The sequence below is a fragment of the Galeopterus variegatus genome, unplaced genomic scaffold (assembly GCF_000696425.1).
Source record: "Galeopterus variegatus unplaced genomic scaffold, G_variegatus-3.0.2 Scaffold7523, whole genome shotgun sequence".
Classification (NCBI taxonomy): domain Eukaryota; kingdom Metazoa; phylum Chordata; class Mammalia; order Dermoptera; family Cynocephalidae; genus Galeopterus; species Galeopterus variegatus.
This window is the reverse complement of record NW_007733634.1, coordinates 23,265-50,211: the sequence shown is the minus strand read 5'-3', so window position 1 is coordinate 50,211 and position 26,947 is coordinate 23,265. Positions and strand designations below refer to the sequence as shown.

Here is a 26,947-nt window from a genome sequence, read left to right as displayed (position 1 = left end):
ATCTTCTTTGGTGAGGTGTCTGTTAAGGTCTTTGGCCCATTTTTAATTAGGTTGTTTGGTTTTTTATTAAGTTTTAAGAGTTCTTTGTATATTTTGGATTAACAATCCCTTATCAGATATGTCTTTTGCAAATATTTTCTCCCAGTCTGTGGCTTGTCTTTTCATTCTCTTGACAGTGTCTTTTGCAGAGCAGAAATTTTTGATTTTAGAGAAATCCAGCTTATCAATTATTTTTTTCATGGATCATGCCTTTGGTGTTGTACCAAAAAAGTAATTACCACACCAAAGGTCATCTAGATTTTTCTCCTGTGTAATCTTCTAGGAGTTTTATAGTTTTGCATTTTATGTGTAGGCCTGTAATCCATTTTGAGGTAATTTTTGTGATGGGTGTAAGGTCTGTGTCTAGATTCAGTTTTTGGAATGTGGATGTCCAGTTGTTCCAGCACCATTGGCTGAAAAGTCTATCTTTTCTCCATTGTATTGCCTTTGTTCCTTTGCCAAAGATAGTTGACTGTACCTGTGTGGGTCTATTACTGAGCTCTCTATTCTTTTCCATTGATCTGTTTGACTGTTCTTTCACCAATTCCACACCGTCTTTGTTACTAGAGATTTGAAGTTTACTAAGTCTTGAAGTGGGATAGCATCAGTCCTCCAACTTTTTTTTTTGTTCTTCTTCACTGGTGTGTTGGCTATTCTGGGTCTTTTGCTTCTCCATATAAACTTTAGAATCATTTGTCAATACCCACAAAATAACTTGCTTGGATTTTGATTGATATCTTCACAATATTGACTCTTCCTATCCATAAACGTGGAATATCTCTGCACTTATTTAGCTCTTCTTTTATTTCATTAAAATTTTATAGTTTTCCTCATATATATGTTGTACATATTTTGTTAGATTTATACCTAAATACTTCATTTTTGGGGTGCTAATGTAAATGGTATTGTGTGTTTAATTTCAAATTCCACTTGTTCATTGCTGGTATATAGGAAGATGATTGACTTTGTATATTAATTTTGTATTCTTCAGTCTTGCTATAATCACTTCTTAGTTCTAAGAGTTTTTTGTTGATTGTTTCAAATTTTCTACATAGACAATCATGTCACCTGTGAACAAAGCTAGCCTACATAGACAATCATGTCATCTGTGAACAAAGCTAGTTTTATTTCTTGCTTCCTGATCTGTATGCATTTTATTTCCTTTTCTTGCCTTATTGCATTAGCTAGGACTTCCAGTGTAATGCTGAAAAGGAGTGGCAAGAGGGGACATCCATGTTGTGTTCCTGATCTCCATGGGAAAGCTTCTAGTTTTTTACCATTAAGTATGATGTTAGCTGTCGCTTTTTCTGTAGATGTTCTTTACCAAGTTGAGTAAATTCTCTTTTTTCCTAGCTTGCTGAGAGTTTTATGATGAGTGGGTGTTGAATTTTGTTCAATGCTTTTTATTGCATAAATCATATGATTTTTTTTTTCTTTAGCCTGTTGACATAACTGATTACATTAACTAATTTCCTAATGTTGAACCAGCCTTGAATACCTGGGATAAATTCCACTTGATTGTAGTGTATAATTCTTTTTATATATTGTTGGATTTAATTTTGCTAACATTTTGTTGAGGATTTTTGCATTTATGTTGATGAGAGATGTTGGTCTGTATTTTTCCTTTCCTGTAATGTCTGGTTTTGGTATTAGGGTCATGTTGGCCTCATAAAATGAGTTAGAAAGTATTCCCTCTGCTATCTTCTGAAAGAGATTGTAGAGAATTGGTGTAACTTCCTCCTTAAATGTTTTATAGAATTCACCAGTAAACACATCCAGGCTGGTGCTTTCTGTTTTGCAGGGTTATTATTGATTCAATTTTTAAATAGATATAGGCCTATTCAGATTTTCTATTGGTTTTATATTTTTTTAAACTGCATTTTGATTTTTGCTGAGAAAAAGGGGTTGAGTTCATGGGAGTTAAATGCACAAGGGCTGTGACTCTCCTGGAAACTGTTGTGCTCATGGGGACGGCTTGGCTATCAGAGTGGCTTTGTTGGCTGAAGACAAGATGCTGGATGTCACCTCCAGCATTCTGCTCTAAGGTAGGGGTGTGTGTTCATGCATGTGTTGGGGGAGGGGCCTGTCCTCACATCAGGTTCTCTGGAAATCGAGGAGGCTTCCTACCTCTCCCAAGCTCATCTCTCTGTGTGTCTGTGCCACCTCCTAGCTTTCCAGGGAACACAGTCTTGCCTGAGAACTGGTGGTTTCACATCATTCTGGAGACTCCCAGCCATGCTGGCTGATGGAACCTAACACGACTGTCCATGGGACGCTGCAGCTTCGGCTGGCTCCCACCTCTGAGCCTCTGCAGTTACTGTTCCCTCTGTCTGGAGCCCTCCCCCAGGTCTCCCTGTGGCTGGCTTTCTACCCATCCCTCAGGAAGTTCCTGGATCACATGGTGCTTCCTCCTGGAAGCCTTCCCGGGCCCCTCCCATCTGATGTCGCCCTTTCTCAGTTCCTGCACTTTATCTTCCTTCTAGCTTATGTCAGTATCTACAAGTGAAATCTGCAGGCCTGTTTGTTGTGTCTGCTGCTGTTGAAAGTCAGCTCCATGAGCACAGGGCTCAAACCACGCCTGACCCAGAATGGATGCTCAGTGTTTGGGGAGGGGGCAATGACCTCCTGCCCTGCCCAGCCCAGTCCTCCTGCAGAGGGGGACTGAATATGGCTGGTGGCCACACCCAGCAAGAGGGACCATAAGAGCCTCAGCTGGGCTCCAGGTGAGAGCTGGGCAGCCACCCACCTTCACCTGCTGCCCCTCTGGCTGGACCCCGGGGGCCTTGGCCATCTTGCCATCCTGAACAAGCCCAGACACCTCCCTCCTCCAGCCCTTTCTGACTCCTGCTGCACTGTTCCAGTCCTCTCCTTGGAGGCCCCAGCCTGTGGGTAGCACTGACCCTGGCACGTCCTCCTGCCCCTACAGTGCTGCTAAGCAAGGGAGGGGGCTGTGCTTCACAGCAGCCTGGATCTTAGCTCCGGCCCCCCTTAGCTCTGTGTGGTGAACAGCTGGCACTTCCTCAGTGGCCTATGAAATGTTATGAAGATGCAGGTTTCAGCCTCTTCCAAGCTCTGCCAGGGAACCTGGGGTCAGGGTCACTGTGGATCCCCAACCCACCCCTGCAGGACCTCCAGGCCTCCAAGGAGCCTGGCCTCGCAGACACACCTGGCTGGGAGGTCCGTGGAGACTCCTAGCTCTGGCCACAGGCTGCTCCGGGGTGGAGATGGGACAGCCTCTGGCTCCTCAGCCCTACCCCACCTGAGCTCCCCTGCCCACAGGGGCCTGCAAAGGGAGGTTCAAATGGTGCTTTCTAGAAAACCAGGGCCAGGCCAGGGCCAGGGCCATGGTCAAGGTGGGAAGTCACACAGCCCAAGTCCCAGTGCTGTGGGGGTCCCAGGATGACAGCCAGTGGGGGGGCCTGGGCCCCCCCCCCCACCAGCGTGGGACCTACATGCGGATCTGGGTGTTTTTCAGGCTGAGGTTCAGCTCTTCCAAGGTCTCCTCCATCTCCTGGGTGTTCTGGATCAGTGACAGGTTCTGCTCCTCCAGCTGCGTGAAGACTTCCAGGAGCTGCTGGGGCTCGGTGAAGTACAGCTGTAGCTCCTACAGCCCAACGGGACGGGACGGCGGGGTGTGGGCAGGGGCAGTCAAGAGGCTGGACAGGGGAGGGGTGAGGGGAGAGCAAGGAGGGGGGCAGGGAGGGCCAGGTGGACCCGGTAGCGGAGCCAGCTGGAGAGGGCAGCTCCGGCAGCCCAGCCCACTGCCCAATCACTGACCTCCCCGTCACTGTCAGGGTCTTCTTGCGCAGGCAGGAGAGCAGAGCTGGACCTGCGAAGAGACGGCGCATCAGGGCTCCCAGGGCCAGCCTGGGCAGGATGAGAGCAGGCACAGAGGTTGCAGGCATCTCCCCAATCCCTCCTCTCCTGTGCCCACTCCACACGCTGCCTTGAAGGTGGCACCAGGGTCCTCATGGTCCACCCAGCTGTCACAAAGCAGGGGATAGTTTCAAAATTCAGTCAGCTCACCTCCAGTTAGAATAAAACTGGCCTCCTCTCTGGCCTGTGGGGGTGTGGCCCTCGCCTCCTGCAGGCCACCCCCGGGGTGCTCAGCTGCTGCCCTGTGCGCTCCTTCCGCGCTCTCTAGGTGCTGACCCTACGTCACGGCCTTCACACCTGCTGCTCCCACGCCAGGGCTGCCCCGCCCCGCTGACTCCATAGCCCAGCTCACCGCTGCCATAGGACACTCAGACCTTCTCTAAGTGACCCTGAGCAGCACCTGACAGAGGGGTGCCAAAAAGGCTGCATGGGCTTTGAGCGCTCAGTTTGGGGTCCTGGAAGACCCTACCTCCACTGACTTCCAAACCCACTTTCATTGGTTCCCAGCAGGCCTCCAACCCAGGGGTGGGTGGGGCTGACCCACCACCAGGCACCCCAGGAACCTAGGCTGGTGCCTTGGAGACACCAGGCCCTGACCCCCATGAAGTGGAGAGGCACGGGTGCAAGGCCCTGTGGGAGACCTGACAGGGCACCCAAGAGGGGCTGTGACCATGACAACATCACTCACCAGGCTGGGGCCTCACACTGCACACTTGTGGGTCCACATTTCACAAGTGACGAATGAGAGCCAGCCACCTGCCCAATGTCACCTGCAAGGCACTGCTGGCCCATAAATGCCTTTGAGACTCCACCCTCCAGATGGATGCAGCTTGGGCAGAGGCACCTGGCCTGGTGATTGGGGAATGGGCTGGACTTCAAGCCCCATTTGCCCTCTCTGCTGAGTGACCTGTGTGGCTTACAACCTGCGCAGCTGTACTCAGCAGCCCTGGTCACCTGGCTTATAGATGGAGGGGCCAGGATTCAAACCCAGGACAGCATTGAGTCCAGACCTCTGCTCTCAGTGATTCTGCCAATGCATGGCCCACGCAATGGTGGGAGCTCCAAGGCTGAGGGGCAGCGCTGCACTGATGGTGGCCAGTCTTCTTGGCAAGGTAAGGCCATGATGTGTAAAGAGGAAAACGAGCTTGGAAATTAGAATGTTTGGGTCCTCTTCCAGCTCAAGAAGCATCAGGTTGGAACATGGGAAGGTCGGGAACAATTGTGAAATTAAGTTTGGCCTAAAAGTTCTTTAGACATGGTGAACTGAAACTAACTGGACGTGCAAGCAGACTGTAACTTACTCTTGTAACAAGTAGCTGAGTCTCAACCACTCACAGGCAGCCAGCTGTTCAAACTGTGTTCAAGTAAGACAAATGCCCAACTGTCACCGGTCCAGCTGTTTCTGTCCCTCACTTCTGTTTTCTGTATCTCACTTTCTCTTTTCTTTCTATTAATCTTAGCTGACCATGCTACTCTGAGCTTAGTCTGGTTCTGGCAGCTGTCTGATTCACTAATGATTCTTTGCTCAATTAAACTCTGTTAAATTTGTCTAAAGTTTTTATTTTAACATGCCCATAGGGGTGTGGAGCTCAGGAAGAGGTGGGGGACAGAGCCACAGGAACGGTCCAGGCAGTTGAAGAGAAGGGCTGACAGAGGGTGGAACATGAAAGGGGTAAGGTGCCAGCAGGTGGGGGGAGGACGCAGGAGAGACCCTCCCCCACCACCCCCAGCCCTTAACAAGCTGGGAAACCATACAGATTCCAGGAGAAAACCCAGGAGAATATTTTAGTGCCTTTGGGGTTGGCAACAATTTCTTTTTTAAATTTTTAGAAGTTTTTAATTGATACACAATAATTATACATATTTTGGGGTACAGAGTAATGTTTTGATACATGTATACAATGTGTGATGTTCAAACCAGGCTGATTAGCATATTCATCACCACAAACATTTGTCATTCCTTTGTGATGAAACATTTGAACTCCTCTCTTCTAGCCATTTGAAAACATACAATAAGTTACTGTTAATTATCGATACTTAGCACTACTATTGAATAGTAGAACCTATTTTTCCGACCTAGATATAATTCTGTGTCCATTAATCAACCTCTCAACAATTTCTTCAGCACAGCACAAAATGCACCAATCATGAAGGAAGAGGTTGGTAAACTGGACCTCATTAAAGTGAAGAGTCCCTGTTCCTCAAAAGACAGTTATTAAAAGAGCAACAAGAAGATGTCTGTACTACACTCATCACAGAAGGCTGCACCCGGAATACACAGAACTAGCAGAGAACCACAAGAAACAGGCCAACAAAAATGTATGGAAATTGGATACTTCACAGGGTGGATATCTGAATGGCTAACAAATATGGAATGTGCTCATATTATCTGGAAAATGTCATTAAAACCACAGGAGACACCACTCCACCCTGTAGTAATCCTGTCTTGCATTTCCTGTGTTCTGACGTCAGTCCGTTCCTACGGATAGCAGAGGAGCCAGCCCGGAGCACCTTTCAAATGCAAACCAACCTATCTAGTGTCCACACCAACCACCTCCTCTGTGGGCCTCTCACACTGTGCACCACTGTCTTCCTGCTCCAACCACCCCAGAGCCCAGGAACAGACAACGGGGACAGCCCTGTACCCCAGGGCCCTGAAATTATGAATCAGTCCTAAGCATGCTTGTCCCACCTCCTGTGTCCCTCCACTGGAAACCACACTAAAGGCTCTTGTCCACAGTTCTCCTCGACCTGCGCTCACCCGTGTGGCCTGTGTGGCTGCTGTGCCCTTCTCTTGGGAGCTGTGACACATGTCCTCTCAGTGGCAGTTGTCTCCGTTCTCTTGGCCTTACTATTCCTGGGTACCACCAGGGAGCACTTCCCACCAGGCCAAGCCCCTCCGGCCGCCCAGGCCCACTCACCGCTGAGATTCCAGAATGCTGGGCTGGCTGCCCTGGCTGCTGTAGTGAGAGATGCTCATGCTGGACAGGATGTGCCCCACCCGGAGCGCCTGCAGAAGCTTCGCGGGCTTCTTTGTGCCCTGGTCCTCTGGAGGAAGCAGATGAACAGTTTCCGAGTGCCTGGTCTGGGGTGCGGGGCCCCCTCCAACCTGCGACAGGCAGATACCTCTGGCCCATGGGGAGCCCATCTTGCCCTTGATCGCTGGTCCTGCAGGAAGCAAAGCATGAGTCCCAGAAGGCCTCTGCTGGAACCAAGCTTCGGGCGATGCTACTCACCTCCTCAGCCTCAGCAGGAGGGAGGTGCTTGGGAGGAAAGCCCCTGGGTTTGAGCTGAGAGCTGGCCCCGTACCCCAAGTGAACCCTTGGCTGAGCCATGTGGGTGGCTAACGGGCATCTACTGCCCTGTGCAGAGCCCAGCTGGGCCGTGAAAGGTATGGAAGGGGCCAGCCTGTGGCCCGAGGCCTGCAGGGCCCCTGACAGCTGGGCATGGGATCTCAGAAGGCCACTGGCAAAGCCTGCCCTTGGGACCTGCATCCCCTTTTCTGCTACCTTTGTCCCCTGACATGGAGGAAATACTGCTTTTTTTGCGAGCCCTGGAAACCTCCTTGGCCTTTCTAAGAGCCAAGCGCTTCTTCTCTTGTTCTTCAAACCACTCCTTGGGTGACACCTTGTACAGGAAATCCTTGTAGATCTTGTAATGCTGCAGTGTGTCTTCAAATTTGGAGATATCACTAGGCCCGGCAAGGAGAAGGTGGAGTCAGGCTCCACCATGACAAGGCCCCCAGCTGGCCCCTCCCTCCACCCTGGCCAACCCTGGGTGGGCTCCTCGTTCTTCTGGAGAACAGGCACAGGAGTGCCATGTGCCGGGTTCAAGTGCCCATCCTGCTGGGACCAGAGTTACAGCCTGCAACTTGCAGGTTCCTCTTTACCCTGGACACTCTGTCCACCCCCATCTCAGGCTGGAGCCCAGCGAGCCTTTGAGCCACACCAGCTCTGCCTCTCGGTGACGTGGCCTCTGAGCAAGTCACTGACTCCCTCTTGGCTTCAGTATCCCCCTTTCTGTAAAATGGGCAACAGCCTCTGAGGGACCTTTGAGTCCCTTTAAGTGCCTGGGAGGTAAAGCAATGAGGTTTTCATGGTGCTAGGCTCCCTGTGGCTACCTGTAAAGTGACAGAGACAAGGGGATGTGGCCACATGCCCTCTGGCCTCACCTTTTTTTTTTTTCTTTTTTGGCAGTTGGCCGCTACAGGGATCCGAACTCTTGACCTTGGAGTTATAACACCAAGTTCTAACCAAGTGAACTAACCAGCCAGCCCTGACCTCACCTTTTGATATTCATGATCTGGACAGTGAGGTCCCGGATCTCAATAATCTTCTCCATCCTGGCTTTGGTCTCCTTCTCAGCCCTGGTGGGGAGGGGGCGGGGGCCAATCAGAGACTGTTAAAGAGGAGCATGCCCACTGCACTCTGGCCAGGGGCTGGGTGAGGCTCCAACTACCTCGGGGGCAGGTCCCTAGTCCCCCCTCCCCACCTCCTCCGGGGGAGCTGTGGGAGCTGGGTGGGACCTGGCCAAGGTGTGGGCAGGAGGGTCGGTGTGCACTGGGGACACTGGGGCCTGCAGCCTCACGCTGTCATGGCCTGCACGGAGCTGTGGTCATTCTCCCTGAGGAACTTGTCAAACAAGGCAGAGTCCCTCTCCAGGGACTTCTCGGCTCGCTCCAGCCTGGCCTCCTCCTCAGTGGCCAGCACCTCCAGCCGATGGACCTCACTCCGCTTCATCTCCAGGGCATACTGAGGGCAGCAGAGTGGCAGTCACGGTGCTTGGCCCAGGCCAGATCCCCAGCGGGCGTCCCTCACGTGGGGTGTGGCTGGGCCTACCTGGATGAGGAACATCTGTCGCTTCTGCTCGATGTAGCTGCTCATGCTGTCTGGCTCCACCTTCTTTTCTGCAGCGGGAGGAGGGAGGCAAGTGGGGCTAGAGGCCCAGGCCCATGGCCGAGCACAGGTACTTGAGCCTGCAGAGGAGCCCGTGCTCTGCTGCGTGCGACGCCCAGGTTATCACAGGGACACTGGGGCAGTGCTCCCACCTGTCTCCAGCAAAAGGAGAGGAGGCCTCCCCGATACTTTACATCCTCTAGGCTGGAGTCAGGCTGGGTGGGAAGTCCTTACTGTGTCTTGGGCCTCTGTTGCTGCAGTGCCCTTCTCGCTGGGCATGAGGCTCTGGACACCCACACCCTGGAAATTTCACCCAGCTAGACTTAATAATGAAAGGCTTAGTAGCCAGGACCTGAATGGAAGTGGAGAAAGAAAATGGGGTGCCATGATTTCTGCTTAGGGCACCCAAAGCCCCCAGAGCCCTCTTTGGGCAGCGGCTAAGTCTGTGCTGCCAGGGTTTAATCAGGCAGGAGGAACTGAGGTGGCATCTGGATGACCTTCTGGAATGCAAGCAGGGTGGTGACAAAGTTGGGGCCAGGGACCACAAAGCCTCTTTCCCTGGCCTTTCCGGAAAGAAACCTCTACGTGCTCCCTTACTTTGGAGCGCCCAGGAGTTGTGGAAAAGACCTTGAAACAGTGTGGCTCTCTAGCCTTGTCCCAAATCCCTTCCTTTCCAGAAGATCCTGGTGTGGCTGGCCTGTGTGACTGCCCCTCTAGAGTCGAGACAATGAGGAGCCTCCCCCATCCAGATACCACCTGCCTCTGCCTGGTCTTAGGAACCAGGGTGGAGGCAGGAACGAAACATGCTCAGCAAACAACACGTCTGTGCACTCGGGGTTCCTACCAAGTAACCAGCACCCAAGTAGAGGCAGGGACCTTGCACGTGTTACGTCCACACTTAGTACACCTGCAGTCCCACTGTGCTCTGGGACTCTCTGACCCCAACTGTGTCTTCCTAACTTTGTGATACATATGTTTTTAACTGGATTCGTAGAATATCAACACATGCCCAGTCCTTACGATTTTCTACTGGTAATAAAAATAAGCTCACACAACATCCATATTCCTTCTTATTACGTTCAGTGCATTAACACAGGTAATCCCCACAACCCATGAGGTTGGTTCTGTTAACAGCTGGGAGAGGAAACGGGTGCAAAGGGGTCAAGTAACTTGACCATGACCACGAAGCCACAAGTACTAGAGCTGCTACCAGAACCAGGAAATCAGGTTCCAGACCCATGCTCTTCAGGCCGAGCTGGCCGTCTGGCCGTCTACACTGCACGCTGTGTCCCCTGCGGAGCCTCAGCACCCACAGTGCACAGCGGTGGTCCCCTTATCGCTGGGTTGAGCTCCAAGACACCCGGGGGACGCCTGAATCCACAGGTACTGCCAAACCCTGTGTACACTATGTTTGTTCCCGTACACGCATATCTATAACCAAGTTTGATTTATGAACAGGGCATAGTGAGAGATTAACAGGGACAACTGGTCGTGAAATAGAACGACGTAACAGTACACTGTAACTAAAGCTAGGTGACTGGGGCCAGCTTCTCTCGCTCAGAGTATGTACTGTACTCACCCATTTTCGGACCGCGGTTGACCACAGGGCCCTGAAACCCCGGACAGGGAACCCAGGGATGGGGATGTGTGTGGGGTGCTGTGGTGCGAGGCTCTCGGATGTGCCACCTGGAGCCGCCCCTGTGACAGTGCGCGCTGGGGTCGCGCACAGTGAAGCCCACCCTCTGGACCGGGCCGCCCTCTGCGCCGAGGATGTCATCTTCTCGTGCACGCGCAGCGTCTTCCTCTGCTCCCGCTCCTGGGGGGTCAGGCCGGGTCGGGCGGGGCCGGGTCCCCTCCCCCTGCTCGCCCCTGGGGACTCCGCGGAGGATGCGACGGGCAGGGTCACGCGGCAGAGCGCTCGGTGCTCCGCGGAGACGATGCGTCATTTTATCTGAAAGTCACACCTGAGTGCCCTGTATTCTGATTCGGGAAACACGACAAACGGAGGTGGGGGAAACTAGATCTGCTGAGTTTCCAGAAGAAACTCGAGGTCCGGAGTCTGATCTGCAAGTGCTGCTGTGTCGGCCGCCTGGGGCCGCTGGTGTCCCCAATGCCACCTCTTCCCCACCCTGCTTCTGCCCCCTGCGCTGGGGGGGTCCCCGTCACTGCCCAGCCCTCCTCAGGAGGGGGTCCCCGGACGGCAAAGGGGGGGGCTCCACCCCCTCCACCCCAGCCCCCCACCCTGAATCAAGGGCAGATCCTGCTGTCCAGATTCTGAGGCTGGGACATCCCCTGCCAGTCCCCACCCCTCCTGCCCCTCTGTATTGGCCCTTCACATAAGTCTCATTTGGATTCTCTGGGACACTTCTATTTCCTGCTGGGCCCTGTCAGGTGCAACCAATGACTCAACATCTGAGAACCCTGCAGGAGGCAGCCCCAGGCCACCAGTTTGCATCTCCTGTGTGACATGAGTCAGAAAACGTCACCAACTAGAATCCCAGAGGCAGGTCTGTCTTTAGAACACAACAGGTAGGTGCTTGCATCAGAGTGAAGTTGCATCAGAGTGAGGTTGGGGGGACTGTGGTGGGGTGGGGGAGGGCGTGAGGTTGGGGGGACTGAGGTGGGATTCTGCTCTGAGGAATCTCAGAGATGCTGAGCTCTTATGCTGAGTCCTCAGTGAGGTGAGACAGCGGCTGCTTGGTCAGCCAGGAAAGAGGCTGGGGTGGCTCTGCCTTGCACTGTTGGTGCCTGTGCTTGCTCAGGCTGTGCTGGGGGCTGTGGGGACGAGTGGGCTGTCCTCACCTCTGGGCATGGCTCTCAGGGTGGGAAAGCAAGAGGGACCGTGCTGGGGTGCAGACAAGCAAGTCCATGGTGTTGGCGCGGCCCCGGACTCCCAGGCCCTGCCAAGGGGCAGGTGTGTGCATGCCCGTGTGCCCGTGTGCACCTCTGTGTGCATATCTGACCTCCAGGGTTCCAACGAGAGGGGACCACAAAAAGCCGGAGTGGTCAAGGGGTTCCCTGAGGGAAAGGAGAGGACCCATGAGGTCTGAGATGGGCCTTGAGGGACAAGGAGAATATTGGCAGATGGCATTTCATGCAGGGACAGTGGAAGTGGCAGTGTGGTGGCCAAGGCTGCGGCCACAACAGCCCTAGGAGCCCACCTGACCAACGCCCAGGAACTGTGGTGAGGGGTCTGGGTATGATGCGTGGGGCAGGTCAGAGACAGGCAGGGTTTTCCTGTTGATTTTCTAGGCAGTGGTGAGCCGGCGAGTACTCTGGAGTGAGAGTGTCCCGAAGAAAGTGCGCTTCTGAGAAGAGCAGCAGGGCCACTGTCTGCTGCGAGAGGGAGTGCTGGGGCAGGGAGGCTGCGTGGAGGGGCTGGACTCTGTCCAGAATACTCACTGAGAGAGCCTCATTCCGCTCCTGATCTCCAAGCAAGAAGAAATCCACATCCCCAGATAGGTGGAAAGGATTAGCTGAAGGCTTGGGACTGATCACAGACCCTGGAGAGGGAGACACTTTGTTGCAGAGAGGAGCCAGCTCTCCCAGGGGGAGGGCTAGTGCCCTCCTAGGCCAACACGTGACAGCACAAGTGAGTGGCAAATGTGCTCTTGGATCCAGCCATGTCTGAAGTCCACCCTGGACATTCTGGCTCCATAAAGTCACCTCTGTGGATCAACCTAGTTTGAGTTGGGCTTCTGTACCTGGCAAGTAAAAGAGACCTCATGAACACAGCCCCTCCTGTGTCTGAAGCATCGGCCCTCTGTCATCTCTCAGTTAAAGTCTCAGGAAGCTCCCCTTCACAGAGGAGGAGGCCAGAGCCTGCCGTCTGTCAGTGATGGAGCACAGGGACACTGAGCAGTGCCCTTTGCTGCACGTGCTGGGCATTCTAGGGGAAGGCTGGGCTGGGGGCAGGCCAATGCAATGTGCTGGAGGCCAGGGGAGGAGGCAGGAATCCAGGAGGGACCAGAGGTGGGGAGAGGGGCTCATGCAGGTTTCCCACTCTTAATGTCCATGACTTTCTTTAGTTCAAAGAGAGAGATTCTAGAACAGATGCCAAAGGGCCTGTGTGAGCCTGCAGTGGCCAGGAAGTCAGATGGAGAGGCCCACTGAGCCTCCCCCACCATGCCAGCCCCAGCCCCCAGATGTGTTACAAAATAAATGTAAACACCTAGGACAGCTCTGGAAAACAAGAAGGGTGACTCTGGAGTAGCAGCAGTTGCTAGAGAGCTCTGGGAGGGGAGGCAGGGGGATGGGTCAGGGAGGGTGTGGTCCGCCACAGCTGGAGACAGGAGGGCACGGAGGTGGGGGTGACAGCTGGAGAGGGGACCCCCGAGGCCGGGCCGTCCCCCTGCTCCTGGACAGCAACCCAGGGCAGAGGCCTTGGCCCTAAGTTTAGAACAGTGGGGACTGGTGCCTGGGTCAGAGGGGTGGGGAAATAAGAGTCTTCATGTTCCCAAACTGGCCACTAGCCCACATGGGCTGCACATCGCAGGCCTGTCACACAAACAAATCGATAGCTCGCAAGCACTGAGCACTTACTACGGGCCAGACCAGGGATTTTACATGACTTACTGTTCATAACACGCTAGGAATGAGGATGATTGTCATCCCCATTTTACTAGCAGGGAAACTGAGTCACAGAGTGGTAAGAAACTCTCCCAAGGTCCCACAGCTATTAAGTAGCTGTGAGAAGACAGGCTTCAGAAAACAAATGGTATTCACAGCCAGGGAGTTAACACTAATGTGAAGACTAGCCCAGACCAAGAATGACAATCATTTGAAGGAAATCGTTCCAAATGCAATGTTGGCTGACCATTTATAAACTGATCCACGTAACGCATCCCATTAACAGAATGAAGGAGAAAATTATGTAGTCACTTCAATAGATGCAATAAGAATATCTGATAAAATTCAAAACTTATATTTGACTTAAACTGGTAGCAACTGAGGAATACCAGGGAACCTCCCCAGTCTGATAAAGAGCATTGTGGGGCTGAGCAATGGCCCCGGGCTGTGAATATATTACCTCACTGGTGAAGGGGACTGTGCCTGCCCCTGTGCCTGGAGAGATTGTTCTGGATTACTCGGGTGGGCCCAGCCTAGTCACAGGGGTCCCTCAGCAGGGAGGCAGGAGGGTCACAGAGAGCAGAGATGAGTTGAGGAAGCAGAGGCTGCAGGGGTGTGGGGTGAATTTGTGGACGCTGCCATGTGGACCCTGGAGGAGGAAGGCAGAGGCCGGGAGCCTGACCCTCCCGTGCAGCATCTAGAGAGAACGCAGCTCTGCCAACACCTCGATTTTAGTCCTGAAGACCCATTTTGGACATGTGACCTACAGAGCTGTAAGATGATGCATTCATGGTCTTTTAAGCCACTGAGTCTGTGGTGATTTTCTACAGCAGCAATAGGAAACAAATGCTTGTATCTACGAGAAGGCTACAGGTGAAATATTGATTGTTTCCCGCCAGGATCAGATCAGGAGAAGGCGGGGATGTCTGCTTAACGTTTCTGTTCAACGTTGTAATGAGGGGAAATGAAAGAAAAAGAAATAAAAGGGATAAGGATCTCAAAGGAAGAAAAATAATGTCATCCAAGGTGACATGATTGTACAATAGAAGACCCAAAAGAATCTACGACAAAATGGTTATGATTAGGTCTATCAGACGTGATTTGTGGATCTTACTGTGAAATTAAAACAAATCTGTAGAAGATACAATGAAAGGATAAGTTCATGACCTTGGAAGTCAGCAAAGAGTTTCAAAACAGGACCAAAAAGCAATAACCATAAGGAAATGAATGAACAACATTAAAATTAGGAACTTTTGTTCATTAAAAGGCACCCTCAGAGAGTAAAGGGCAGGCCCAGCAGTGGGAGGAGATATTTGCAGGACTTAGAACTGGCAAAAAACTTGAACACAGTGAAGAGCTCCTAAAAATCATTAAAATGAAAAGACGACCCAACAGAAGAGTGGGCAGAAGACAGGAACAGACACTTCACAACACAGACTCATCGAATGGCCCATGAACACATGCAAAGGTAATCACCCTCCTTGGTGACCTGGGAATAGAAGATACTAACACATATGCAAAGGACTAGGTAACGTTAAAAGGCGTGACAATGTTTCAAGTGTTGGCAAAGACATGGCGCAACCGGACTCTTATGCCTATTGTGGGACTGTGAATTTGTACATTTGCCCTGGAAAACTGTTCATTTATCTACTAAAGTTAAACACACAATGAGCAATTCCACCCCTGGGTGTACACCCAGGAGAAGTGAGTGCTTATGTCCCCAAAATGACATGCACAAGAATGTTCATAGCAGTATTCTGTTAACAGATGCAAACTGGAGACAACCCGAATTCTCATCAACTACAGAAAGAATAAATAGATTGTTGACATCTGCACGCAAAATGACATGCACAAGAATGTTCATAGCAGTATTCTGTTAACAGATGCAAACTGGAGACAATCCGAATTCTCATCAACTACAGAAAGAATAAATAGATTGTTGACATCTGCACGTGACAGAATATACACAGCAACAAGAAAGAAGGGACTGCAGCCAGGTGCAACAGTGTGGATACATCTCACAGACAATGTTCAGTGACAGAGGCCAGAGCCAAAAGAGCAGAGAGTGTGTGACTCCACTTACAGGAGGCAGCTGTCTCTAGGGAGATGGAAACTTCTAGATCTTCATGGGGTGGAGGTCGCACAGTGGTATGTATTTGTCAAAACTTACCAAAGTGTATACTTAAGATCCGTGCACTTCACTGTATATGAATCATGCCCCGGTGAAGAAACCAAACCAGACCCAAACTTGTCCCCTTAGCCTAACAGCCGATGCAGGTGTCGCTGGGGAGGAGAGAGTACTGTTGTGAGCGGCTGTCATGAACGTCTGTGGCGGAGGGTCAGGCGTGTGCCACCTGAAACCACCAGTCCACGGCAGCATCGCCTCAGCCCACCCAGGAGGCGCACTGGTGACAGAGCGGAACAGACAGACACACAGAGACAGCCGCGCTCTGCAGGAGGAACCAGAGGCGGGGAGCGCGAGAGGCGGGCAGCGCCCGGGGCTGCAGAGAGACCAGAGCTGTTCGGTTCTCAGCGGAAGCCCGAGCAGGGCACAGCTTCTATAGGAGACACTCCCGAGATGACAGCGTGAATGTGGGGACGAGCTGGCCCACTGTCAGGCGTGAGGACAGCACCGTGGCCTGGGAAGGAAACGTCCCTACTGAAAAGTGCACACTGAGGTACACAGGGACGAAAGGACAAGCTGGATTTTACTTTAAGATATCCTGGCAAAGACAAACAAAAGAGAAAAAGAAAAAGAAAAAGGAAAAGGACAGATGAAGTAAATGTAAAATCTTGTCACGGTCGAATCTGGTGATGGGCCTGTGAGGCTCACTGGCTTTAGTCACCACTTCTGGGCAGGTTGGACTTTTTATAATTATAAAAAGGGAGGAGACAGGGTAGGGGGAGGGTCGGGATGGGCCCAGCTGGTGAAGAACAGACTTGGACAACAGCTGAGAGGTGCCAACCACTGCAGAGGGACCAGACGGCCTGTAAGTCTGGGGACAGAGCCGGAGATAGGACGAGTCCAGGGCGGCCACGTGTGGAGCCACACTGCAGGGGCCAAGAGTGTGTGGCACACGCGGCCGGCTGCCTGTGCTTCTTCCCTGACAGGTGGCATCAGTGTGCCTGGCTCAAAGCCTCCTTGTAGATACTGATGGGCACATGACGGATCTTGGCCCGTCAAACGTGGGCAGAAACTGCTGCCTGGGCTTTCGGAAAGAGCCCTTTCCCAGGAGGGGTGAGTTGGCTGTGGGTAGTCTGGCCCTCCACTTTGCTCCTCTCCCTGACTGGACTCCGGGGTGACCAGGCTGGAGCTGCAGCAGCCACGTCGCAACCACAAGGTGACCTTGCAGTGAAAGCTCTAGGCTCTTCCTGGTGGAGCAGAAAGGCTTGGGACTTGCCCACACGGAGGATGTCACGGAGCTGCCGTTTGTGGAGTCTCGGGGAGCCCTGGGCTGCCTCCCACATTTCCCACGACTGGAGGGAAAATAAATCCTGCTTTGTTTATGTTTTTGGTATTTCAGTTCTCCAGAACCCAATTCCTAACAGAAACAGAAGCATCTCCCTCTGCCCTTAGCGCTAGAGACCAGGCCGGAGGGCATCGAGGGGCAGAGGGAGAGGGTCCATCTCCTACCAACTCGGACTTCAGCTCCCAGCCCGAGGGTTACCTCTGTCTTTCTTTGCTGGTTTCTCCAGCCTTTCTTCAGTGATCGAAGAACTGTTGTTCATGGATTCCAGACTGTTCTCTGGGGAGACACAAAAGTGAAGGCCACAGCAGTGACTCACCTGGCCTGTGAGAGCTGTGGACACAGCACGGCGGGCACACTCCAGCCTCAGCCTCCTCCCCTGCCTGCTGAGCAGGCTGGTGAGTCACTCGGCATCTCCGAGCCTCAGTTTCCACATCTGAGCTGACCGTATGACTTTGTGGAGCACATTGAGGACTGCGGAAGCAGCCCTGCAAGTCCCTCACACACACAGCTAGTGTCCTGTGCATCCCTTTTGCATCCTTCAGTTTGTTCCCTAAGAGCAGCGTTTTACAGATGAACACACCGAGACTCAGGGGCCAGAGACCCCAAGCCTTCTGACTCCCTGCTCAGCCAGGGCCTTTGCCTCCCGGGGCATCCCTCAGGGCTCCCGCCCCTCCCCTGTGAGAAGTGGCTCTGCCACTCCTGGCCCTTCTGACCAGTCTGGGAAGTCAGAGGTAGGCTGGCCCAGCAGCCAGGGTCCCCTTTCCTCTCCAGAGGCCACAAGTCTCTCACCCCAGATGGGATCCTCAATACTGCCTTTCTTTAGGTGACATGTCAACACGGGGTCCCCACTGCCTTGTTGTTTTCTTCAACTGATACCCCCAGGGAGGGAGACGTGTGGCCTGACCCTTCCTCCAACCCAACCCAGGAACCATTTGGAGCTTGGAGACCCCGGCCCATGCCAGCAAGGTGGGGTTGCCAGGGTGCCTGGAGGTGTCCTCTGGTGGGCTGCTCAGGGAGCTGGTCCTCTTGGGGCAGGAAGAGGGAGGGTGAACATGGTGCTAGAGTGACCTGGGACCATAACCATGGAAAGGGAAGGCAGGGTCTGGGGGGTAGGGATGTCCTGAGCAGATGGGTGATGTGGCGACAGAGGAGCGAGGTGGCTCTGAAGGCGCTCTGTGGGACAGGCTGGGGGGGTGGGCCTGGGGCTGGAACCCGAAAGTCTTCAGGGCCACACAGAACATGTAACGTACAGGGGGAGGAGGGACAGGCCGTAGGGAGCGGTGAGGCCTGTGGAGAACTCAGGAGTTCAAGCTGCCAAATTATTATTCTACCTATCGTTTTTAATGGGTATATGGTTCAATTTCCAAGTAGTAAAATCTGATTAACCTTATCATAGAAATCAAAAGATATCAGTTTTTCAAACAGACCCAAACCCAAACCAAACAAGCCAGAACCCTAAACAATGAACATTTCTTAATCAAAAAAACAATGCACATACAAAGCAAAAATGGCAAACAATGCAGGTTTGATGTGTCGATATGATGAAAAATCCTCACCTGAAGCCCTCGCTGCCTAACAGAGCCTTGTACACGTAGCCACAAGTATTTCACACGCACGCACTGTCACGTGCCCCTTCCCTTCTCACGCGTGACACGGGTAAGCCACGGGGACGATATGCTAAGTGCAGCCCGCCAGTCACTGCAGGACCGATGCTGTACGATTCCATTTACATGAGGTCCCCCGAGTAATCAACTTCAGGGAGACAGAAAGTAGAAGGGTGGGTGCCAGGGCTGGGGAGGAGAATGGGGAATGAGTGTGCGGGGGACAGTTCCAGTTTGGGAAGATGGAACGTTCTGAGCTGGACGGTGGCGGCGGGTGCACAGCGACGTGCACGTACTGACCGCCCTGGACGCACACTTACAAACGGTGAGCACGGTAAGTGCTATGTTACGTGTACTTCACCACAATTTAAAAATGTTTTCAGAAAAGTACATCTGCTCACGCTCAAGTCTCATGGGTACTTAGCCGAGGCCCTTAGCGGACGCTGAGGTTTTCTTCAGTCTTCTGCAATTTCTAAACTTTTGCGATGGCTACTGCCAATCATCAAGTTTGTCTGTACTCTCTCCACGCCCCAAGTCTCATGGGTACTTAGCCGAGGCCCTTAGCGGACGCTGAGGTTTTCTTCAGTCTTCTGTAATTTCTAAACTTTTGCGATGGCTACTGCCAATCATCAAGTTTGTCTGTACTCTCTCCACGCCCGGAACTTTTGTCACTCTGATAGGTGACAAATGGCATCCCAGTTTTCATTGACGTTTCTCAGTTGTGGAGGACACTATGTGTCGTTTCAGGTGTTACTGATCCTCCTGCTCCCCAGGCCTGTCTCCCTCTTCTGGCTCCCCAGACACCTCACCTGTGGCCAAGGCTTCAGCCTCCCCTGGAGGTCCCCGCGGGCACCTACACCCCACATGCCCCCTGCTGAGCTCCTGGTCTCCTCCTCCCGCAGACCCACTCTTCCTCTGGCCTCTGCCATCTCAGCCAACAGCCGATGTTGCCCAGGTGCTGAGCTGAGACAGGGGTCACCCCGAGCCCCTTCCCTCCCATTCCCACACCCTAGTCACCAAGGCTTGCCCCCACCTCTCAAGAAGCACTGACCCCACCCATGGCCCTCCCAACCCCCCGCCTCCCTCACATCAGCCACTGTCCCCTTAACTGGTTTTCTGTGATTGCCCTCCACGGGGCTTCCCTCGTCGAGTCCTGACCACCCCCATAGTGGCCTGGCAGGTCATTGTAAAACACAACTCACAAAACTGACCATGTGTGTGTATCCTCTGCTGGCCAACCTCTGAGATGCGCCTCCATGCGCTGGCCTTCTGGAACTCACGCCCTTCTGAGTCCCCTCTGGCACCGTGACTCCTTGGCTGGCCTGTGTGACCAGCTGCAGAGATGACAGTGTATGACTTCTGAAGCTTGGTTGTAGAAGATATTGTGGCTCTGCCTTGCCATCTCTCCTGGTATCACTGCTCTAGAGGAAGTTGACTGCCATACTGGAAGGACACTCAAGCAGCCCTATGACAGGTCTGTGCAGAGGGAAACTGAGGCCTCTAGCCAACCGCCATGTTAGTAAGCCTGCTCGGGAGCCAACCCTCCAGTACTGGCCACGTCTTCAGATGAGACACCCTGAGCAAAAACCACCAAGGCAAGCACTCATAAATTCCTGACCCACAGGAACTGTGACATAGACATGTTTATTGTTGTTTTAAGCCACTAAGTTTTGGGGTAATTTGTCATACAGCAACGGAGAACTGATATACCCTTGAGTGGAATCCCAGCACTTGCAGGAGCAGGACCCATGTCAGTGTGGTCTGGGATACCCTGTGTGATCTCACTCTATAACCTTTGCAGTTTTAAAAAATTATATTTTAAAATGTAAGTGTATAAATTTGTGGGGTACAGTGTGTTGTTTCAATACATGCGTATATTGTACAACGATTCACTTAGGGTAGAAAGCATATCCACTATCTAAACATTTATCTTTTCTTTGTGGTGATTACATTCAAGATCCTCTTTTCTAGCTGTTTAGAAATATGCCATACAATATTATTAGCACTAGTCAGCCTGGAACACCAGAACCTATTCATCCTCTCTGCCTGTGAATTTGTACCTGTTAATCTACCTCCTTCCTTCCCCCAATCCCCTTCCCTTTTTGGTGTCTGGTAACCACTATTCTGCTGTCTACTTCTATGAAAACCACTTATTTTTATTTACTTATTTGTTTATTTCTTTAAAAGATTACACATATAAATGAGATCATGCAGTACTTGTCTTTCTGTGCCTGGCTCACTTCACTTAACATAATGGTCTCCAGTTCCATCCACATTGCTGCAAATGACAGGATTTCATTTTTTTTTTTTTTTTTTTGTAGCTAAATAGTCTTTCATTGTGCATATATACCACAGTTTTTTAAATCCATTCATCTGCTGACAAACGTTTAGGTCGATTCCATCTCTTGGCTATTGTGAATAGTGCTGCAGTGAACATGGGCGTGCAGGTGTCTGTTAGATACATTGATTTCATTCCCTTGGGTACATACCCAGTGGTGAGATCGCCGGGTTATAAAATAATCCTATTTTAGGTTTTTGAAGAACTTCCATACTGTTTTCCATAATGGTTGTATTAATTTACATTCCCACCAACAATGTATGAGACTTCTCTTTTCTCCCCTTCTTAGCAGCATTTGTTATGTTCTGTCTTTTTGATAATAGCCATTCTAATTGGAGTGAGATGATATCTCACTGTGGCTTAGTTTGCATTTCCCTGATGCTTAGTGATATTGAGCATTTTTTTTCATGTGCCCATCCATATGTCATCTTTTTTTGTTGTTTCTTTTTTGGGGAGTGGGTGGCCAGCACAGGGATCTAACACCCATGACTGTGGTGTTATAAGGCTTGCATCTCTTTTTTTGGAAATGTTTATTCAGGTCCTTTGCCTTTTTTTAAATTGGGTTATTTGCTTTTTTGCTGTTGAGTTTTTTGAGTTCCTTATATATTCTCAATATCAGCTCCTTGTTAGATGTGTAGTTTGCAAACATTTTCTCCCATTCTGTAGGTTGTCTCTTCACTTTGTTGATTGTGTCCTTTGCTGTGCAGAAACTTTTTAGTTTGATGTAGTCCCATTTGTCTATTTTTGCTTTAGTTGCCTGTGCCTTTGTAGTCTTGTTCAAAAAAGCACTGCCTAGTCCAACTACACGTAGTGTTTCCTCTGTTTTCTTCTAGTAGTTTCACAGCTTTGTATCTTAAATTTAGGTCTTTAATCCATTTTGAGCCGATTTTTGTGTATGGTGAGACATAGGGTCCAGTTTCAGTCTTCTGCATGTGGATATCCAGTTTTCCCAGCACCATTTATTGAAGAGGCTGTCCTTTCCCCAAAGCATATTCTTGGAACCTTTGTCAAAAATCATTGGCTGTAAATGCATGCATTTATTCTTGTGCTCTCTATGCTGTTCCACTGGTCAATTTGTCTGTTTTTATGCCAGCACCATGCTGTTTGGGTTACTATAGCTTTGTAGTATATTCTGAAGTCAGGAAGTGTGATGCCTCTAGCTTTGCTCTTTTTTTGTTCAAGTTTGCTTTGGCTATATGGGGTCTTTTGTGGTTCCTTATAAATTTCAAGATTGTTTTTTCTATTTCTGTGAAGAATGTCATTGGTATTTTAATAGGAATTGAGTTGAATCTGTAGATCGCTTTGGGTAATATGGACAATTTGATGATATTAATTCTTCCTATCCATGAACATGGTATATCTTTCCCTTTATTTCTGTCTTCAATATCTTTCACCAGTGTTTTATAGCTTTCATTGTAGCGACCTTTCACCTCCCTGGTTAAATACTCCTAGGTATTTCATTTCTCCTGATAGCTATTGTAAGTTGGATTACTTTCTTGATTTCGTCTTCAGATATTTCATTATTGGTGTATAGGAATGCTATTGATTTTCATATGTTGATTGTGTATTGTACTACTATACTAAATTCATTTATTAGTTCTAGTAATTTTGGGGGGAGTCTTTTGGATTTTCTATATATATGATCGTGTCATCTGCGCACAGGGGTAGTTTGACTTCTTTCCAATTTGGATGTCCTTTATTATTTTCTCGTCTTACTGATCTGGCTAGAATTTCCAGTACTATGTTGAATAAGAGTAGGGGGAATAGGCATCCTTGTCTTGTTCCAGACTTTAGAGGAAAAGCCTGCCTTCAACTTTTGTCCATTCAGTATGATATTAGCTGTGGGTTTGCTGTATATGGCCTTTATTGTGTTGAGGTACTTTCTTCCTATACCTAATGTCTTGAGTGTTTTTATGATAAAGGGATGTTGCATTTTATCAAATGCTTTTGCTGTGTCTATAGAAATGATCATATGTTTTTTTCCCTTCATTCTGTTGTGTGATGTATCACATTTATTGATTTGCATATGTTGAATCATCCTTGTATTCCTGGAATGAATCCCACTTGATCATGAAGAATGATCTTTTTAATATGTTGCTGGATTTGGTTCACCAGTATTTTGTTGAGGATTTTCACATCTATGTTCATTAGGGATATTGGTCTGTAGTTTTATTTATTTATTTTATTTTATTTTTTTAAATGTTTCATAGAATTCAGCAGTGAAACCATCTGGGTCCTGGGGTTTTCTTTGTTGTGAGACTTTTTATTACTGCTTCAATCTCATTACTCATTATTAGTCTCTTTAGTTTTTCTAAATCTCCATGATTCGACCTTGGTAAGTTGCATGTGTCCAGGAATTTATCCATTTCATCTAGGTTTTCCAGTTTGTTAGCATATAGTTGTTTGTAACAGTCTCTTATGATCCTTTGTACTTCTGTGGTATCAGTCGTAATGTCTCCTTTTTAATTTCTGATTTTATTTATTTGAGACTTCTCTCTATTCTTTGTTAGGCTCGCTAAAGGTTTATTGTTTTTATTTACCTTTTTGAAAAACCAACCTTTTATTTCATTGATCTTTTGTATTTTTTAATCTCTAATTTATTTCTGTTCTGATCTTTATTTTTGCCCTGCCATTAATTTTTTGTTTTTTGTTTTTCTTGGTTCTGAGGTATAACATTAGGTTGTTTATTTGAAGGCTTTCTACTTTTTTGATGTAGTTATTTATTACTATAAACTTCCCTCTTAAAACTGCTTTTGCTGTTTCTCATAGGTTCTGGTATGTTGTGTTTTCATTTTCATTTATCTCCAGGAATTTTTAAATTTTCTTTTTATTTTCTTCTTTGGTCCATTCGTTGTTTAGGAGCATGCTTAATTTCCATGTCTTTGTACAGTTCCCAGTGTTCCTTTAGTTATTGATTTCTATTTTTATTCTGTTGTGGTTGAACAAGATAGTTAATATGATTTTAACTCTTAAAAATCTGTTGAGACTTGTTTTGTAACTTAACATATGGTCTATTCTAGAGAATGTTCCATGGTCTGCTGAGAAGAATGTTTATTCTGCAGCTGTTGGATAGAATGTTCATTCCATAAATAAATGTGTGTAGGTACAATTGGTCTAGAGTGGAAATTAACTTTGATATTTCTTGGTTAATTTTCTGTTTGGATGATCTGTCCATCACTGAAAGTGAGGTGTTAAAGTCCCCAACTATTATTGTGTTGTAGTCTCTCTCCCATTAGGTCTAACAATATTTGCTTTATATATTTGGGTGCTCTGGTGTTGGGTTGTATATATTTAGAATTGTTATCTTGTTGAATTGATCCCTTCATCATTATATAATGACCTTCTTTATCTTTTTTTACTTTCCTTGAGTGGAAGTCTATTTTATTTGATATAAGTATGGCTATTACTGCTCTTTTTTTGTTTCCATTTGCATGAAATATCTTTTTCCATCCCTTCACTTTCAGTTGCAGTGTAGGTAATGTGAGTTTCTTGTAGGCAGCATATTGTTGGTTCTTGTTTTATAATCCATTCAGCCACTTTGTGTCTCTTAATTGGGGAATTTAATCCATTTACATTTAGTTATTACTGATATATAGGGACTTATTCCTGCCATTTGGTTACTTTTTTTCTGGTTGTTTTGTCTTACTGTCTTCCTTTGTGATTAAGTGATTTTCTCTTGTATTATATTTTGATTTTTCACTATTTATTTTTAGTATATCTATTATAGGTTTTTGTATTATGATTATCATGAGGCTTACAAAAAACATTGTATAGTTATAACAGATTATTTTAAACTAATAACAATTTAACTTTGATTGCTAAGAAAAAAACAAAGCTGACTCTACACTTTGACGTCATTCCCACCCTGCCCCCCCACAACTTTTTCATGTTTTATTGTTTCAAGTTACATATTTTACTATTGCTATCTCTATATGGTTATTTTATTACTATTATTATTATCTTAATAGTTTTGTCCATTAGTCTTTATACTAGGGATATAAGTGATTTATTCACCACCCTTACAGCATTGGAGTATTATGAGTTTGTCTGTATACTTACTTTACTAATGAGTTTTACACCTGCAAATGTTTTCTTGTTATACTAGTTAATATGATTTAGTGTTGTCTTCTTTCATACTGAAGAACTCCCTTTAGTGTGTCTTGTAAGGCAGGTCTAGTGTTGATAAATTCCCTTGGCTTTTGTTTGCCTAGGAAAGTCTTTATTTCTCTTTCATATTTAAAAGTTAGTTTTACTGGATACAGAATTCTTGGCTGACAGTCTTTCCTTCAGCACTTTGAATATATCCTGCTCTCTCCTGGCCTGTAGGATTTCTACTGAGAAATATGCTGAAAGCTGTACCGGGGTTCCATTGAATGTTATGTGTTTCTTTTCTCTTGTTGCTTTCCTGGCCTGTAGGATTTCTACTGAGAAATATGCTGAAAGCTGTACCGGGGTTCCATTGAATGTGTGTTTCTTTTCTCTTGTTGCTTTCGGTATTGTCTTTGTTTTTTTGTTTTGTTTTGTTTTGTTTTTTGGTAATTTGACGATGTTGTGCCTTGAAGTGTTCCTCTTTGTCTTGAATTCGGTTGGTGATCTTTGATCTTCCTGTACCTGGATGCTGTCATTTTTCTCCATACATGGTAAGTTTTCAGCCATTATTTCCTTAAATATGATTTCTAGGTCTGTTCCTTTTGCATCTCTTTCAGGTATGCCAGTTATGCAGAGGTTTTTAGGCTTGAGGGTGTTCCATAGTTGCTGCAGTTCTATTTCAATTTTCTTAGTCTTTTTCCTTTTTGCTCCCCGGATTGGGTAATTTCATATCTTCTGTCTTCAAGCCTGCTGATTCTTTCCTCTGATTGATCAAGTCTGCTGCTGGAACTTTCTGTAGAGTTTTTCAGTTCAGATAATGTATTCTTTATTTCTAGATCTTCTATTTGGTTTTTAAAAATTGATTCTATTCCTTTGTCAAATTTCTCATTCTACTCCTGGACTTTTTTCCAAATATCATTTAATTTTCTATCTACATTTTCTTGTGACTTCCTGAACATCATTAAGAGGGTTATTCTGAACTCTCTGTCAGACATTTCATAGATTCACTCTTCTTCTGGGTCCACTGCTGGTGCTTTGCTGGTTTCTGTGGCTGGTGTCATATTTCTCTGTTCTTCCTCGATCTTTGTGTCTTTACATTGATGCCTGCATAGCTGGGCAGATGGGAACCTCCTGCATGTTTTAAAAGTGTTTTTTGGTGCTGTTAGACCTTTACTACTCAATATCAGAACTTTGTCTCTGGTCTATGTTTTTCCTGTTCTGTGGCAGATTAATAGCAACCACCACCACTTAAACACTGCGTTGGAACTAATTTGCTGTCCTGCCATTAATTTCTGAATCAGGGAAGACTTACTGTGGGGACTGGAACTTTAATGCTGTGCTTAAGCTAAATTGCTGCCTTGCTGTTGGTTCTCAGACTGGAGAAATGTTTTCCTGTGGACCATATTTTAATTGTTGGCCTTTTAGTAACTTCTGGGTCAAGTGGAGTCTCCACAAGAGCAACTGGACTGTTTGAAAAATTCAGCCCAGACTGAGTCCCCCCTACTGTGCCCCCTGCAGTTCTATTGCACTGGCTGGCCCCCAATGTGCGACAACCATGCCAATTGAGAGGCAGATCAGCTGCCAACACTGTGCTCTGATGCCCCCTGATGAGTCAGACCCCTGGCTCTCCAAATGTTTCCTGTGGGGCATGCCCCAGATGAATCCCCCACAAAGACTCACTCACTGCTAGGTAAATCGAACACCCACCTCTTACTCTCTCCTCTCAGCAATGAGACAGCAGGGCCAGTGGTCTTTTCCATGTATGGTGCTGTAACAGCCTTGAAATTTGGAGACAGAGCATTCCAAAATGATGTTTTCTTCCTGCTGGGTGTGGCCCCTCCCTCCTGTGCAGGCACAGGTGAACCTCACCAATAGCTACCTGGCTTGGGAAATGGGACGGGATGTTCTGAAGTGATGTCTTTTGCAGCAGTCATGGCACTTTTCTCCCCTGTGCAAAAAGCACTGTGGTGGTTTTGCAGTCTCCAGGGGAGCTGCTTTGTGTGCTGAGCCACACAGGCCTGGGGAGTAACTGGTCTGGGACTGATTGGAGTGACCCTTCCTCCCATCTGT

General features: G+C 48.6%; 1 protein-coding gene and 1 long non-coding RNA gene across 2 annotated transcripts in view; one reads left to right on the top strand and one right to left on the bottom strand.

Annotated features, from left to right (window-relative positions):
• The window catches only part of CCDC37 (coiled-coil domain containing 37), a 49,086-nt gene that overhangs the window by 11,523 nt on the left and 10,616 nt on the right, over positions 1-26,947 (bottom strand). Inside the window, exons 3-14 of the mRNA XM_008592036.1 lie at positions 17,048-17,125; positions 15,165-15,171; positions 12,213-12,300; positions 10,550-10,626; positions 8,754-8,850; positions 8,503-8,666; positions 8,201-8,281; positions 7,425-7,606; positions 7,042-7,083; positions 6,837-6,963; positions 3,817-3,868; positions 3,492-3,643 (exon numbers count right to left, since the gene is read on the bottom strand). Of these exons, the coding sequence (XP_008590258.1) occupies positions 3,492-3,643; positions 3,817-3,868; positions 6,837-6,963; positions 7,042-7,083; positions 7,425-7,606; positions 8,201-8,281; positions 8,503-8,666; positions 8,754-8,850; positions 10,550-10,626; positions 12,213-12,300; positions 15,165-15,171; positions 17,048-17,125 (1,147 nt within the window). The remainder of the gene's footprint in view (positions 1-3,491; positions 3,644-3,816; positions 3,869-6,836; positions 6,964-7,041; positions 7,084-7,424; positions 7,607-8,200; positions 8,282-8,502; positions 8,667-8,753; positions 8,851-10,549; positions 10,627-12,212; positions 12,301-15,164; positions 15,172-17,047; positions 17,126-26,947) is intronic.
• On the top strand, positions 4,747-6,338 carry LOC103607544. The gene is made up of 2 exons (XR_551980.1): positions 4,747-5,027; positions 6,041-6,338. It is a non-coding gene; the product is annotated as an uncharacterized LOC103607544 (long non-coding RNA).